Source organism: Sinohyriopsis cumingii, chromosome 4 (assembly GCF_028554795.1).
Source record: "Sinohyriopsis cumingii isolate HCF-2022 chromosome 4, ASM2855479v2, whole genome shotgun sequence".
Lineage (NCBI taxonomy): Eukaryota > Metazoa > Mollusca > Bivalvia > Unionida > Unionidae > Sinohyriopsis > Sinohyriopsis cumingii.
In genome coordinates this window covers 78,145,865-78,161,799 of record NC_142964.1, presented here as the reverse complement: position 1 = coordinate 78,161,799, position 15,935 = coordinate 78,145,865, and the positions used below count along the sequence as shown (strand labels likewise).

General features: G+C 35.8%; 1 protein-coding gene across 1 annotated transcript in view; it reads left to right on the top strand.

The window, feature by feature from the left end:
• The window catches only part of LOC149801503 (scavenger receptor cysteine-rich domain-containing protein DMBT1-like), a 230,825-nt gene that overhangs the window by 202,101 nt on the left and 12,789 nt on the right, over positions 1-15,935 (top strand). The window contains exons 31-33 of the mRNA XM_089955679.1: positions 1,087-1,410; positions 2,933-3,292; positions 9,503-9,838. Of these exons, the coding sequence (XP_089811805.1) occupies positions 1,087-1,410; positions 2,933-3,292; positions 9,503-9,838 (1,020 nt within the window). The remainder of the gene's footprint in view (positions 1-1,086; positions 1,411-2,932; positions 3,293-9,502; positions 9,839-15,935) is intronic.

The window sequence follows — 15,935 nt, the reverse complement described above, 5'->3', positions numbered from 1 at the left end:
AGCTAGCACTTTTTTAAAAGGAGCACATCTGGAGTAAGGCCAAGCTGTATACTCGATAACCCATCAATCATACACCAAAATAAAGGGAATTAAAGGTTCTTTGAATTATACCTAAGATATACAAGGTTATTTTTAAATAGTCAGTATAACCAGTGAGGAAAGCCGGGGAAATTCTTTTTCTTTAAAATTCTAACCCTATGCAAAATATGAAACTGTAGAGCGCCAAATGCCAGAGCTATTATACCCAACCAGACAACACTGTAGGAAAAGAGTTTGCAGGGGAGAAAGAAATGACAGATTTTTTTATTCTGCATGACACTATGCAAAGTCATATGACATCAATTTGTGGTATAATGCCAGAGCTATTATACCCCACCAGACAACACTGTAGGAAAAGAGTTCAAACAGGAGAAGACCACTCCAGTGGCCTAGTGGTTAGAGTGTCTGCCTTGGATGCAGTAGGTTATGGGTTTGAACCCTGGCTAAGTCATGCCAAAGACTTACAAAAATGGTACTAACAGCTGACTCACTAGGCGCTCAGCATTAAGAAGTTAGTGTTAGGACTGGTCGGCCTGGTGTCAGGATAATGTGACTGGGTGCCCCTACATGTCTGCAGCATGATGCCCCATTGCTAGACATCACTATAAACTGCCACACTGCAGACATCATAGTGATATGACTGAAAAATTGTTAAAGCTACATTAAAAAATCCTATTTACACACACACAACACAAACAGGAGACAGCAATGACAAATTTTTAGTGTTCCAAATTACATAGTGTGATGTCATATGACATTAGTGTGGTATAGAGTCTGAGCCCCTATAGCCTACCAATCAATGACGTAGAAGAGTTCAAAGGGGAGATAGCTATACAAAATTTAAAATTTAGTATTCCAGGTAACATAATGTGATGTCATATCATATTAGTTTGTAACAGTAGAGTCTGTTGGAACAGTGGTAACTATAAGCAATGCGCAGAATTTCAGAGTCAGGAATAATGCATACTGTCCTAAAATAAAATCAATGTTAGCCAATTAGAACTCTAGAATTTATCACACAATGTAATAAATTTTTTTTCTTCTTAGGATTTGATATACACATTGCCCAAGATGTGATGTCAGGTCCATCCCATGGTATCCTGGAAGTGAAAATGAATGGAGTTTGGGGGCGGGTGTGCTTGAAGGAGTTTGATGACAAAGATGCCCATGTGGCTTGCCATCAGATGGGATTTGATGGTGGAGTTGCTTACCTGCACATCATGAGAAACAGAGGACCATTTTTATTAAGGGGCATGAGATGTAAAGGAAACGAGTCTACACTTTTAGACTGTCCAAGAAATCAAGAAGTGGATCTAGCAAACTGCAGCCATGGGGCTTATGACGCTGGGGTCATCTGCTATAATACTACAAGTACGTTACTCAGGATGATTTTCGTTCATGGCTACCGTATATACTTGCTTATAAGTTTACTCAAATTGCAAACAACCAAGATTCTGATATTCCATATCATAATGTGCCTGCAGATAAGGGTCTGTGTTGTTTGTTCTAGTGATTACTCCAAACAAACTGCCCAGAACCAGATCTGCCAGCTCATTATGTGATGGCGGATATGGGTGTGTGCTGTTTATTAGCGAGTGCATATGGTATAAATCAAACCATGCTTTTTTAGCCATGAAATAGATTGATCAAACAACAAGAATAAGCACATGCTCTTGTTTACATAGTTGGTTTGTGTTGATAAAAGATAGGGGTGTTCACTAATACATGTATTGTATTCCACATCCCTATCAATCCTGAACAAATTATATTCATCCACCACTGGAAAGGCTACTTAGACCCAAAGGTAATGTATATTTTATTTTTCCTATAGAGACAAGCATATCTCTTGGTCAAACTGCATCAATACAGTATTCTGACAATGCTAACTTTATGGCCATGAAGCAAGAACAGCTCAGTTCCAGGCAGGATTCACTCAGAGAATCCAGCAGGGAAGTCTAAACAGCAGTACCATCCAATCCCAAATAACTGCAAAGATAAACAAGAATGACACTTGCATTACTGTCAAACCCACTATTGAGATATTGAGATATTGATGATATTGAGATACTGATGATATTGAGATATTGAGATCAGCAAAAGCTGCATATAATTAAGCCTATATTTTGCCATCCATTGGATTAGAGAAGACAGAAGCTTGGTGTATATTTTTATTTAATGTCAGACTTGTTGTGATTATGTGTATGCGAGCAGTGTAGTGATATATTTGACAAATCTAAAACTACCAACTATTTTTTCATTATTTGTTTATTAAATAATGTAAGGAAAAACAGACAAGTTATTTCATTTTATTCTGATTTGAATTTGCAGCCATTTTATATAGGATTTGTATGAAAAGAGAGCTTATTGTAGATTGGACAATATTGTGTTTTGAGGGGTCAGGTGGAGGGAACCTAAAAACACTGAGTTTTCAAACACCCCTCAACAGTCTGTTTAGAAATATAGCAGTTATTTGGGCTTCTGCAGCTATTTATATAATCAGACTGACTGCAGGATTAACCATGATGTTACGAATTTCAAAAAAAGTTTGATGCATTTGTGACTTATTGTCAACCATTGTTTTATAAATAGTTGAGGTGGTTCACATGGCAACTCTCTGCAGACATATGAGGTATGATCAATCTGTTGGATTGACCTTGAAGTTGCAGATCCATCTCTTGAAAGAAGAGAAATGTTTCAGCCCAAAACCTTCTTTTAACTTGACTAAATTTTGTGGCTTAATGGATTTAAGGTATGGACAACATCCATTGATTTCAGATTCTAATTAATGAAAGAGAGTTTTACCTAAAATAAGTTTTATAATACTATTTGGTACACGATGGGTGTGTTTACTGTTTTCACCAGTCTTGTTCATAATTGTTTTCATACACTTCAGATGGAACAGCTGGCTTCTCCTACAGACTAAATGGAGGACCCAACAACTCATCTGGACGAGTGGAAATCAACTTTCTGGATGAATGGGGTCAAGTTTGCTCAGGCCTGTGGCGCACACCAGAGGCTAACGTTGTGTGTAGAAGCATGAATTTTACCAGTGGCCTAATCTCCTATAACTACAATAATTCCCTGCCACAGATTTTGAGATTTGTTGATGCTTTCTACTGTGAAGGAACTGAAGCCACTCTGATGACTTGTCTTAATACAGGACTCAACAAGTCTATCCCATACACAGGTTGGGGGAACCAGTGTATTGTGAATGATCCTGGCACATATGTCTCTTGCTACAATGTGTCCATCAGTAAGTGTGTTGGAACTTAACTTGATTGGATTTTGCTGTATTAACCCACAAACCCATCTGTGAAGATGCACAAATTTTAATGACAATCATAGATCCTTAATATATACCAAGATCTGTAAACTATCAAAGACCCTGATTTGCTGAACAATCTAGACCAAGATCTGTGTGGACATTATTGAACAGCAATTCTTCACCTATGCTGTTTGGTACTGGATGGACATTATCTACAAGCAGAATGTAGTATTTCAGGGCTCGAAACAATATATCCATACCTTGTCTCTTTAGCCAGACTTCAGACTGTTACAACCCACCCACCCAAACACACGCATAAAGAAAGGACAATAATTACTTGTCCAGCTCATTTTTTTTTACTTTGGAGGATGAACAATGGATTTTTCATACCCTGTTGCTGTATTTATTGCCAGCAAAAACATGCTTAGATTCCAGATGTATTTATTCAAACCTAACATATCTGGACAGTTTCTTTTATTTTGCTTAAAACCTCTGTTCATCACTCAAATTATTCATCTGTTAATGAAAATTGCCTCCACTCACTTGTTTAGATGGAATATGGGTGGTCTCTTCGGCTAGAAACAGTGAGATAATTGATGCAAACACAGGGCGTTAGATAAGCAGCATATCTGCATATTTTCTGAGACACTTCATCTAAAAGTACAAGATAAACATTTTTAATGCATTCAGTTTATGCAAAGCACATGGCACAAAGTTGTCAGCATGTTACATGATGGCACATTCAGTTTATGCAAAGCACATGGCACAAAGTTGTCAGCATGTTACATGATGGCACATTCAGTCAATACAAACTAAACAATCATTTTAAGTTCCAGTTGTTCCCATGCATGTTTAAAATTATATTGATTAACATCTCAGCATATAGGACTCAGCCTCATAATGTAAGTTTTATTTTACATTATTCCCGAATTATTCTCAATTAAACTTATCCTTCCCCTCCCCCTCCACCCCTTGGAGTAAGGTATCCAGTTTATTAAATTTTTATGAACAACTCTGCAAATAATCCTTGATAAAATATTGAAATATAGTTCTTGCAAGTGTGACTTCTGCCAAATGCTGCCATTTTCTTATGCATCCAGACGTTAAGAGGGTCAGCTCAGATCTGATCCGAGTATTCTGTTCAAGAAGCTGCTGTGTCTTAGTGATTAAGACATTGGACTCGTGATCAGAAAGGTGTAGGTTTGATTCCAACCACTGGATCAGACTTGATCAGCTACCATGGTGTGTCTGTGGGCAGGGCACTTTACATGCCTTGGCATATTACCTTCAGAGGGTTGATGTGCCGTAAAACACCAAATATCAAAACCAAATTAGCTTAGTAATAATTTACGGTGAACAGCATAGACCTTGATTTCCCAGCATATTATGTCTTGGTAGGTCTGAGTCATTGATTTTTACAGTCAGATGTACATGATATATTGGTATATATTGAGATAGTAGGGTTTAATTAGCATCATGGATACGTTGATATATATTGAGATAGTAGTGTTTAATTAGCACCTTGGATACGTTGATATATAATGTGATAGTGGTGTTTAATTAGCACTTTGGATACGTTGATATATATTGAGATAGTAGTGTTTAATTAGCACCTTGGATACATTGGTATATATTGAGATAGTAGTGTTTAATTAGCACTTTGGATACATTGGTATATATTGAGATATTGGTGTTTAATTAGCACTTTGGATACATTGGTATATATTGAGACAGTAGTGTTTAATTAGCACCTTGGATACATTGGTATATATTGAGATAATAGTGTTTAATTAGCACCTTGGATACATTGGTATATATTGAGATAGTAGTGTTTAATTAGCACCTTGGATACATTGGTATATATTGAGATAGTGTTTAATTAGCACCTTGGATACATTGGTATATATTGAGATAGTAGTGTTTAATTAGCACCTTGGATACATTGGTATATATTGAGATAGTAGTGTTTTTTTAGCACCTTGGATACATTGGTATATATTGAGATAATAGTGTTTAATTAGCACCTTGGATACATTGGTATATATTGAGATAGTAGTGTTTAATTAGCACCTTGGATACATTGGTATATATTGAGATAGTAGTGTTTAATTAGCACCTTGGATACATTGGTATATATTGAGATAGTAGTGTTTAATTAGCACCTTGGATACATTGGTATATATTGAGATAGTAGTGTTTAATTAGCACCTTGGATACATTGGTATAGATTGAGATAGTAGTGTTTAATTAGCACTTTGGATACATTGGTATATATTGAGATAGTAGTGCTTTTTTAGCACCTTGGATACATTGGTATATATTGAGATAATAGTGTTTAATTAGCACCTTGGACACATTGGTATATATTGAGATAGTAGTGTTTAATTAGCACCTTGGATACATTGGTATATATTGAGATAGTAGTGTTTAATTAGGACCTTGGATACATTGGTATATATTGAGATAAGTGTTTAATTAGCACCTTGGATACATTGGTATATATTGAGATAGTAGTGTTTAATTAGCACCTTGGATACATTGGTATATATTGAAATAGTAGTGTTTAATTAGCACCTTGGATACATTGGTATATATTGAGATAGTAGTGTTTAATTAGCACCTTGGATACATTGGTATATATTGAGATAGTAGTGTTTAATTAGCACCTTGGATACATTGGTATATATTGAGATAGTAGTGTTTAATTAGCACCTTGGATACATTGGTATATATTGAGATAGTAGTGTTTAATTAGCACCTTGGATACATTGGTATATATTGAGATAGTAGTGTTTAATTAGCACCTTGGATTCATTGGTATATATTGAGATAGTAGTGTTTAATTAGCACCTTGGATAAATTGGTATATATTGAGATAGTAGTGTTTAATTAGCACTTTGGAAAAATAGTGGCTTTGCTGCCAGCTAAAGGTAAAGCTCAGAAAATGTAAAAATGAATTGTAAAAGTATTTAGGAAGATAATCCCCTCAAATATGAATATCAATTGCAACAAGATAAAATGTAATTGGTAAATTGATTATTTTAACACCATGTCTCTTCACAGCTTCCCACCAGGTACAAGTCTTGTTTTTCTGATGCTATTGAATCTAACACAGAATAACTAAGAAGTCTTCTCTAGTGTACAAATAGTTCTTAGCTCGTTGCATCACTGAGATTTGGCCTTTTTTTTGTATTTTCTCTTGAAATTCAGCATGATTTTTATCATAATATTTTGTTAGTATTAACAACTTCATTACATGACATCATCTATATCACACATCACACAGTATTGTTGTTCTGCTTATATATACATGATACCCAGAGACTTAGGCACTTTTTTTGAAATTATTATTGCCAGTGTCCTCAGATTACCCAAAGAGTTCATGTGAAATTGATACAAAAGTTCTAAATTATATCTATGAATGATGATAAAAAATGTCAAAATTGTATCTATGGATGATAATATAAAATGTCTAAATTGCATCTATGGATGATGATACAGAATGTCTAAATTGTATTGATGGATGACTATCCAGCATTAAAAGTTCCTTCTCTGGATGCGTGTTTTACTGGAACAGTCCAAGCATAAAACTGGTAACGTCACTTTGCAACATGATCAAGGATTGACAAAGAGTTGTTACAGATGCACAATAAATAGAATCCAAAACTTGAATTCCTTTAATACATAATGAATGAAATGTTTTCAGCAGCAAAATAATCTGCCAATTACTACAACAATTTTGGGATGGGTGTTTGTTTTTATTTATTCATTGTAGTTCATGTCCAGCAAACACTGATGTTTGATGCTTTCTGTCTGAAATAACAAGCTTTGGCATATACAATGACAGTCCACGATGAAACTTTATTAAATATTTCAAGTAGTAACGTAACATAACTCCAGACTATGAAATCTTAGGTACAGCCCTTTAAGTGTCAGTATATTTTTGAGTAATGTTTGGGAACAAGTAAAGCTTCTAGATAAATTGACCAGAGTGAAACTAAATTTGTATTAGGTTAACAAAAATGTAGGACTTTGATATTCAAAACCTTAGGTTCATACAAATTAATAATTTGCCAGAACCATGTGTTTTCCTGATACAGTAGAACCTGTCTTGAATGTCCATGACTTTTGCCCAAATACAGTAGAACCCCACTATAACACGATAATTGGGGTCCAAAAACTTGGATCACGTTAATAGCAGGGTCGCGGTAATGTGGGGTTTTACAGTATTTTACTTTTTTCAGAGAACAACTCATTGGCATATAAACATGTATTCATGTCTAATGTATACAACAAATAGGGTATCAACACCATTTACTATCGTGCCATTGTAGCCTGCAGTTCATCCATAATGACTGTATTTGCATTGAAAAATTGCACGCAGATTTACAGTATTCAGTAATTTTGTCCCAGATCGTTGTGTCTAAATTCAATGTCTAATATATAGCATGAACAGAGTATTAACACCGTTTACTTGGCATCTGATATTGTACCGTCAGGTCTTGCAATTAATCCATAATGCATGTAATTCCATTGCAAAAAATTATCCATTGTAAATTTCCATTAATTAACGCTTGTACACTTATTCGTTTGAATGACTACAGCAAGAATAATTAATAATCAACACATGCTTTCAGTGTGCATATAACTTTTACTTCAGATTTTGTGAATATTGAAAGAAACGTGTGAAAACTACTGTACTAATCATTGTGCAAAGTACAGAGAACTACTTGCATTTGTGAACTTGCTTTTCCATAGTGGTAAAATATTTTTATAAAAAATAGGAAATTAATAACAAGTTCATAAGCAAACACCATACACATGTAAAACCCGAAAACTATGTTCAGTAGGCCTGCAATAGTCACGAGTCACTTTTATAAAAAACATTTAAGCTCAATGCATGTACAATTTCATACCCTTTCAGTTTCTGGCTAATATAGCAGACATTATTTACTGGTCAACTGATTGCATCTAATAACACCACCAAGACCAGCAAACATGTTGATGGCTTTCATTTCTTGGTGTTTATTAAATTGTGAGAATCTTTTATCAACCACTGCATTGTCTGCTGTTTGGTTGTTTATGCAGCTAAAGAAGAAACACATGTTGGCTATTGTTTGAGCAATGATTGTATACAGAATTAATTGAAGACAATCACAAAGACGACTTACTGGCTTTACTCATGGATCAGTAATAAGTAAAATTTCCAATAATGCTTATTTTGGCATAACACTTCAAGAACCTGGTGAGATTGTTAAACTTCAGAGGCTATGACACGATCATATTATATTGAAATTCATATGCGAACTCTTCCCCAAAATGATAACAAACATTTTACACACTATTTCTCATACTTAAAAAAAAAACATTTTTAATGGTTCTAGAAAAATACATGTACATGTATTTAAAATTTCAGGAATCATGCCACGATCATATTTGAATTCATATGCAATCTGTTCCCAAAATAATAATAATTTTTTGTACACTATTTCACATACTTTGAACAAAAAGTATTTTTCATGTGCGAATGAATATAAAAAAATTTGGGAGCTGTTCCACGACTGCATTACATCTGAATTCGCATTATTGCAGGGCACATTATGGTGGGGTCGCACTGTAGTTTGGTATCTCAAGACAGGTGGTCTCTCATAACATGTTTCAGTGATATATTATCAATGATTTTGTGCACTGAGAATAGTCCCGCAAGACAGGTGATCCCATGTAACACTGGTCTTTCAAGATGAGTTTTACTGTATGTAATTATGGTATGACATGATGGGAGACTTAGGCTATTATGAATGCATGCAATTTAAGTTTAATGTTGAACAGGAGCCTTAACTTTGTTAAACTTTTTTCAGAGAATGGTAGAAATCGAAATCAGCCTAAGTCTTTTGTATGGACAGTGATCTGATTTCATGCACCAAATGTGATGCAGTTCATGGCAAGTGTTCCACAGGAACTGTAATTAAATTTTGTCAAAAATTAATGAAAATCCAACTTGACCTAGGACTTTTCAATGTAAAGTCTCACAGAAAATGTGGGTTATTGAGTAGAAACAAAAATTTTGACAGATCAGTATGACAGTATAGAACAGCACAGACAGACATGTGCAACACTACTTGCCACTCCATAAATATGTCAACAGCAGCCAGAAATATAAAACTTCCTGACTTTAAAGTTTAAGTCTATCTCTTTCAGAGGCAACAAAGATACGACTAATAAGTGACGACAAAAACAACAGCCTTTCTGGTCGCCTCGAGGTTTTTGTAGAGGGACCTAATCAGTGGGGAACAGTCTGTGATAAGTATTTCAGTGACAGTGATGCAGCAGTGGTTTGTCGGCAGCTTGGTTTCTCTGGAGGAATCGTTGCGAAGGCAGGCACATTTAGTTTAGGCCAGGGTCCTATTTGGTATGAGGATGTTTTCTGTTCAGGGAAAGAGCCCACTTTGTTTGACTGTAAACTCAGTGAACTTGGTACCAAGAGTCCATCCAAAAGCTGCTCACATTTGCAAGATGTTGGTGTGGTCTGCTCTGGTAAGATTATATGTCTGATTATTTTTTAAACAGAGAAATTATGAAAAGGTGGTAATTTATATATATTAAACATCAAAAGTTACAACTGTCAACATTGGTGTGTATTTATAACAAACAAGTACCGTGTTCAAATCAATGAATGATTAAATAACAGCTAAAATGACTCAAAATTAGATTGAAGGAATATTTAAGGTGATTTTATGGAATGAGTCATACATGGCCAACAATGAAACTGGTCATTGATTCTTTGAAATTTTACATTTACAAAAATTAATGGACAGCAAGTGGTGGATAGGTCTGAACATAGAGAATTGGGCCCCCAGAATTAATCATCTAATTAATGATAAGTAAAACCAAGATACATGACCTGAGACCTTGTGGTAGCGTGTATATTAATAGACAGATTTTTCATAGTGTATGCTTTGAAAGTTTTTTTTATCAACTACAAGTTTATCATGAAATGGGGTTGATTTTTGGGAAGAAAAAAAGCTGAAAATCTCCAAACAATCATACTTATTCATTTCTCTGTATAAAAAAAATTGACAATAATAAAAAGAATCAATTTTTAGTATGCAACATAGGATAAATTCCTGTATGATGCTAAAAGTACTAATAAGCTGCGTTACAATACATCTCCACAGTGTCACTTGTGATGTCAGTGACATCACAATAGTCAGTTGCCTATGCTCGTCTTAGGCTTTGCCTGTTCCAGATTATATATTTTTGTTAGACTGATCTTCATGAAAATGTGTATCAATGTTCAGATTTTCAGTTGTGTATGATTCGATAAAAAAATATCAACAGGAAGTTTGCATCCAGGAGAAATTGAAATGTTGCAACAAAGCTGAATATCTCAGAATCAATAAACTGGTCAGATCATGACCTCTACTCTCCAATGGAATGTAGTGTGTAACTTTTGTTAAACCAGTCTAAACATTCTGAATATAATAATAATTTTGACCATGCTTGATGATATCTGTGCAGTCCTGTAGTAATTATGTTGTCCATCTAGTCAGTCAGCAGGCTGCCCATCTGTCAGCAGCTTGGTTTCTGTAAGATCACTTAAGTGGCAATCCTTTAATTTAAATGTTCGTTCTCAAGAGAATTTGATTTCCAGCTTTCTGTGTACCAGTAATCATTTTGTTGAGTTATGGCTCCTGGATGCACTTCCAGCTAACTGAGTTTCCACATCTTAAGATTTAATAAGAATTATGGGATTTTAACAAAATTTAGTATGCAGCTCTATACAGATGAAGATTTGAATGTTTTAGACTTCCTGCATTCCATAGTATCATTTACAGGTAGTATGGTATTTGATTGCAGATCTGACTTTGGTTTTGTGTCCATCAGAGCTTAATTTCTGCAATATAATTTAATCAGAGCTTCTTGAGTTTCATCCAGTTTAGCATGGAACATTTCATGATGAGATCTGGAATTAGTTTTGACATCATTTATAGGAATTATGGCACCAGATTGGCACTGTCTTCTTGACTTTGGATTGTTGCTCCTCATAAGTTTTGGTCTTTTACAGCATGACTTTGCCAAGGTTTTCTTGATTTTGACCAGATTTCTTAATCATTTCACATTGACAAGACCTTGAATGCATTTATTTATGTCCAGTATTCCAAAGCATTAATTTACAGGAGTTTTGTCCTGATTTGTGTTTCCATATAAAAACTTTGCTACAGATTGCAGGTACATTTTGACGAGTCAGATTTCCATCATTCTATGACATCATTTAGAGGAGTTATGACCCCTTGATAACTTTACAAAGAATTATTGAATTTCACTCAGATGTAGCATGCAGTGTTATAGTGATAAGATCTTGAAACAGTTTCATTTCTGCCTTTTTTGGATGCAGGAGGTCCTGAGCTCAAACCCTGGCCAAGTCATACCCAAGACTTAAAAATAGGGTACTAGCTGTGGCCTCACTTGGCACTCAGATGATAGTGTTGGAACTGATTGGCCTCATGTCAGGATAATGTGACTGGGTTGGTACATGATGCTACATGTCTGTGACATGGTGCCCCAGTGCTAGACAACACTATAAACTACTACAACACTACAGACATTGTAACAATATGATGATCCATCCCACCCCCCATTGTCTTCCTGGGTTTTGTTTAGACAGCAATGCTTTACCAAGGACCATCAGATATCAACCAATTTTGGCACACAGTTGATTAAACTGGATTTTTGGTATTGCTTAAGAGTTATGTCTCTTGAATATCCAACTTTTCTCTAACTTTTTTGTTTATGATTCTTCCATTATGGTTGTAGTTAGAAGGTCTAATAACTCTGTTTATTTTCTAGGTACAAATATTGGGCATTCATTGACAACAAAAATTTGCAGTCCAATTAATGCAGTTTTATTTCTTTTGCCCAGGAAAACAATAATCACATGTCAGTGTGACAAATTTCAATTGTGTCACATGTTTTCATTCAGATCTGTTGCAAAGATGGCCGTGCTTGCTTCCTAGGCTTTACTTACTGCATATTTAATGTGTTTAATGGACAACACAATGTCAGTCAACATGATTGAAAAGTGCAGATGATTTTTGCATCATTTCTCCTTGAATTGAGAATTCATGTTCTTTTTCAGTAGATACTTCTGGCAATAGAGGGATTTTACTAAGAAATAGTACAATGGATAAAAACTAAGTTATATTTTAACAATTGTAAACAGTGAAATCTTTTAATCTTTAAAGAGAAGGAATTAATGAATTCCTTGAATTTTAGGAAATCCAAGATTTTCTTCAGAGAAGAGCTATTATGACATAATATATATATTTATCTTTACTCGTGCTTAATGATCAGGAAAAATTTCATTGTATGATTAATATTACAAGAGTAAGCAAGAAATTTTGAGATATTTAATAAAGACTGGAACCTGTCTGTAAGAATAATCTAAAAATAAAATTATTAAAAACATGTAATTAATATACATGGCATTCCTCATCACTTGGATGTTTGACTGTTATTTCCAATGCATGCAGTGACGTGCACAGCATACACCCTTTCCTTTTGTCATGTAATGTCAAAGCAGATCAGCACTGATGCTGCGGGCTAGAAATTATGATGGTGAAGATATGCACGTACGACAGTAGATCTGAGTCTATGTTGTTTAAACTTGGGTGTGTTTACATAAGTATATATGGTGATGGAAAAAAAGGGAGTATTAAAAGTAGAAAAGGATTTAGTGTCAAATCCACATTAATCAGAAGTGAGACAATATGGTAATTCTTCCGCCAGCAAGCAATGAACATAGTGGAAACTTTTTCGCCAGCAAGTGGCATGGCATCAGTTGATTGTTAAGGTATTGGTAAAAGTTGTTTTTTTATTCGCTTGGATCTCCTAAACTGAATAATAGATTAAGATGATTCATTCTTCAACATGCTTGCAAGCCCCATTTACCATGGATCAAGGTCACAGTCATAGAGGGGCCCTGAGTCAGCCAAGTGGTCTAAGGCACTTGCTTTAACAGATCACTGACATTTCACCTCTGTCAGCATGATTTTGATCCCAGCTTGGCCAACGTGGATATGTAAGAAAGCTTGCCAGTAGATTCCCTTGGGCCATTGGTTCTTCCTGTGGTTTTCCCATAGTTATTCCTCCACAAAATGTTCTGGCTGCCATGTATCTTGTGATGAAAAATAGCATTTAACCTACAAAGCCTCAATGCCAGTCTGTGAGTTTTCTGCTGCCTTTATGTGCTGTCTGCCATCATCCCAGCTCACAGCCATTTCATTAGATTATGAACCAGTCAGCTACTATTACTTTAGATCAATGGCTGGTTGTAATGAGTTGGGCTTCTAACCAGTCAACCATTCTGGCCTATTATGGAAATCCATCTGGTCAGTCTGTCCATATGTCCATTCAAGCACAGGGTCCTTGACCATGCAAGCTTTGCTGATTGGCATCAGTTCAGATGGCAGGTCAACATTTCTTGTCTTAACCTACATGCAGATACCAGAACACACCCTTAGATGAAGCTACTTCTTCCCTTCCTCTAGGCATGATCTTCTTGGATATAAATGTCTTGCCTGATGAGGAGAACCAACAATCAAGTGAATATAGAAACAAAGTCCATCAACTGATAAACCCAGACTATACCATGAAGAGGACTGATTTTACCTTTAAAGCTGTGTTTGAAGAGATCTTTAACATTTTGTCTCCACCTTCTTCAAATCTGGTGTACCAGGTCCGAATCTCTGTGGTGGATGAAAAAGATGACCATCCCTCCTTCCATTCACTTGTACAGTCTCTTAAGATCATTGAAATTACCACTCCTCTGCCTGACAATATTTGAGACCTCATAAGCTCCAATGTCTTTTTCTCAGAAAGCCAGCTTCAGGTATCATTTTGCACTTGATGCACAGAGTGTACTCATACTTATACTGACCACTCCAGTGGCCTAGTGGTTAGAGCGTCCACCTCAGATGTGATTGGTTATGAGTTCGATCCCCAGTCAAGTCATACCAAAGACTTAAAAAATGGTACTAACAGGTGCCTCGCTTGGCGTTCATCATTAAGAGGTTAGTGTTAGGACTGGACAGCCTGGTGTCAGGATAATGTGACTGGGTAGAACATCATGCTACATGTTTGTGGCATGATGCCTCAGTGCTAGACATCACTATAAACTGGCACACTGCAGACATCGTAGTGATAAGCCGGAAAAATTGTTAAAGCTACATTAAATATCTAGATCACACACATACTTATACTGTACAGAAGTGCCAAGTTTGGACATAGATAAAGTGGCAGTACGTATATCTACCTCAAACAGACCATCAAGTATTTCAGGCAGGAATGAAGTTAGTTAGAAATATTGCAGGTCCCCTGTCTTTGCTTAACTTGGCTTCACTCACAATCTTTAGTTTTTGTTTGAAATACCTGGTAATGATCTTGGTTAGGAGTCAGCATAAGACAGCGAGAAGGTAGCTAACCACACTATAGTGAATGCCCTAAGTGCCTCTTGCAACTTGGATTTAGTGAGATGAGATGCTCTCCTTCATACGTCTTCACTCAAGTTCCTTCATTCTGTCATGCTGCAGTCATTATCTTACTGTTTGTCCTTGTTATTTGGAGGCTGTGTTATGGATGTCAGAAAGTGGGATGCAGATGAATTGCCTGTTCAGCTGACCTTGCTCTCTCCTTTTCACTTGTATCAATCTCAGCTACAAAGGCATGCTGACCATTACTAAGAAGACAGATGGACCCAAATTAGCAGCAACGGTTTCACCCACAATAGCATTGTAGATGGCAACAATCTTTAAAATCAGTTTTAAAATGTGAAGAAAAGTACGTTTTCTCCTCCCTTAATAGTCCAAGCTCCTTCATTTGGTCAATGAAGGGTTAACCAAGCTACTTTGGAGAGGCTACGGATTTCATACATCTAGCCCTCTCCCCTTTTATTCTTCACTTATGTAACACATGTACCATCCAACCCCAAGAAGGCATTCATTTTAAAGGTGATTTTGACTTTGTTCAGCAAGCCGCTGGTGGCTTTCCATAAAGAAGGACCATTTTGTGATTAGTCTATACTTAACAGGTGTATGCTTTCACATACCAATTCATTTATCTTTACACTTATTACTTTGGTTTGCATTCCAAGGGACAGTGTATCAGTTTTTAACACTCCTGTTCAAATTCAACATCCATCGATGGGTCTTCACCATAATTGTAGGTGACTGTGTCCTTACACACTTTGGTCAACCTTTACAGCAGCTACATGGTTAACATTTTACAGACTGCATGGTGAATCTGATTCAGATTCAAGATAAATTGAACAGCTCATCCACCCTTATCCCTCATTTGAGTTTTTTAATGAATGATACATCTGATCTGTTCCCTGCCTCATATACTCACTTATAAGTCAAGTCAACCATAATTTCCCCCCACCCCCTTTTTAGGGCTATAAAAAGCCAATTTCTCTTTGACCCTTGTATAAATCATAGTGTATTTTGCAAGTCTGATCCATCTGAAGGGGTGACTTGTTGTCATTAGTCATTTATTTGCAAGTTGTCAGTTTACTTTGTGACATGTTCTACTCAATAAAACAACTTTTTACACTTCTGTTATTACTTTTCCAACATTT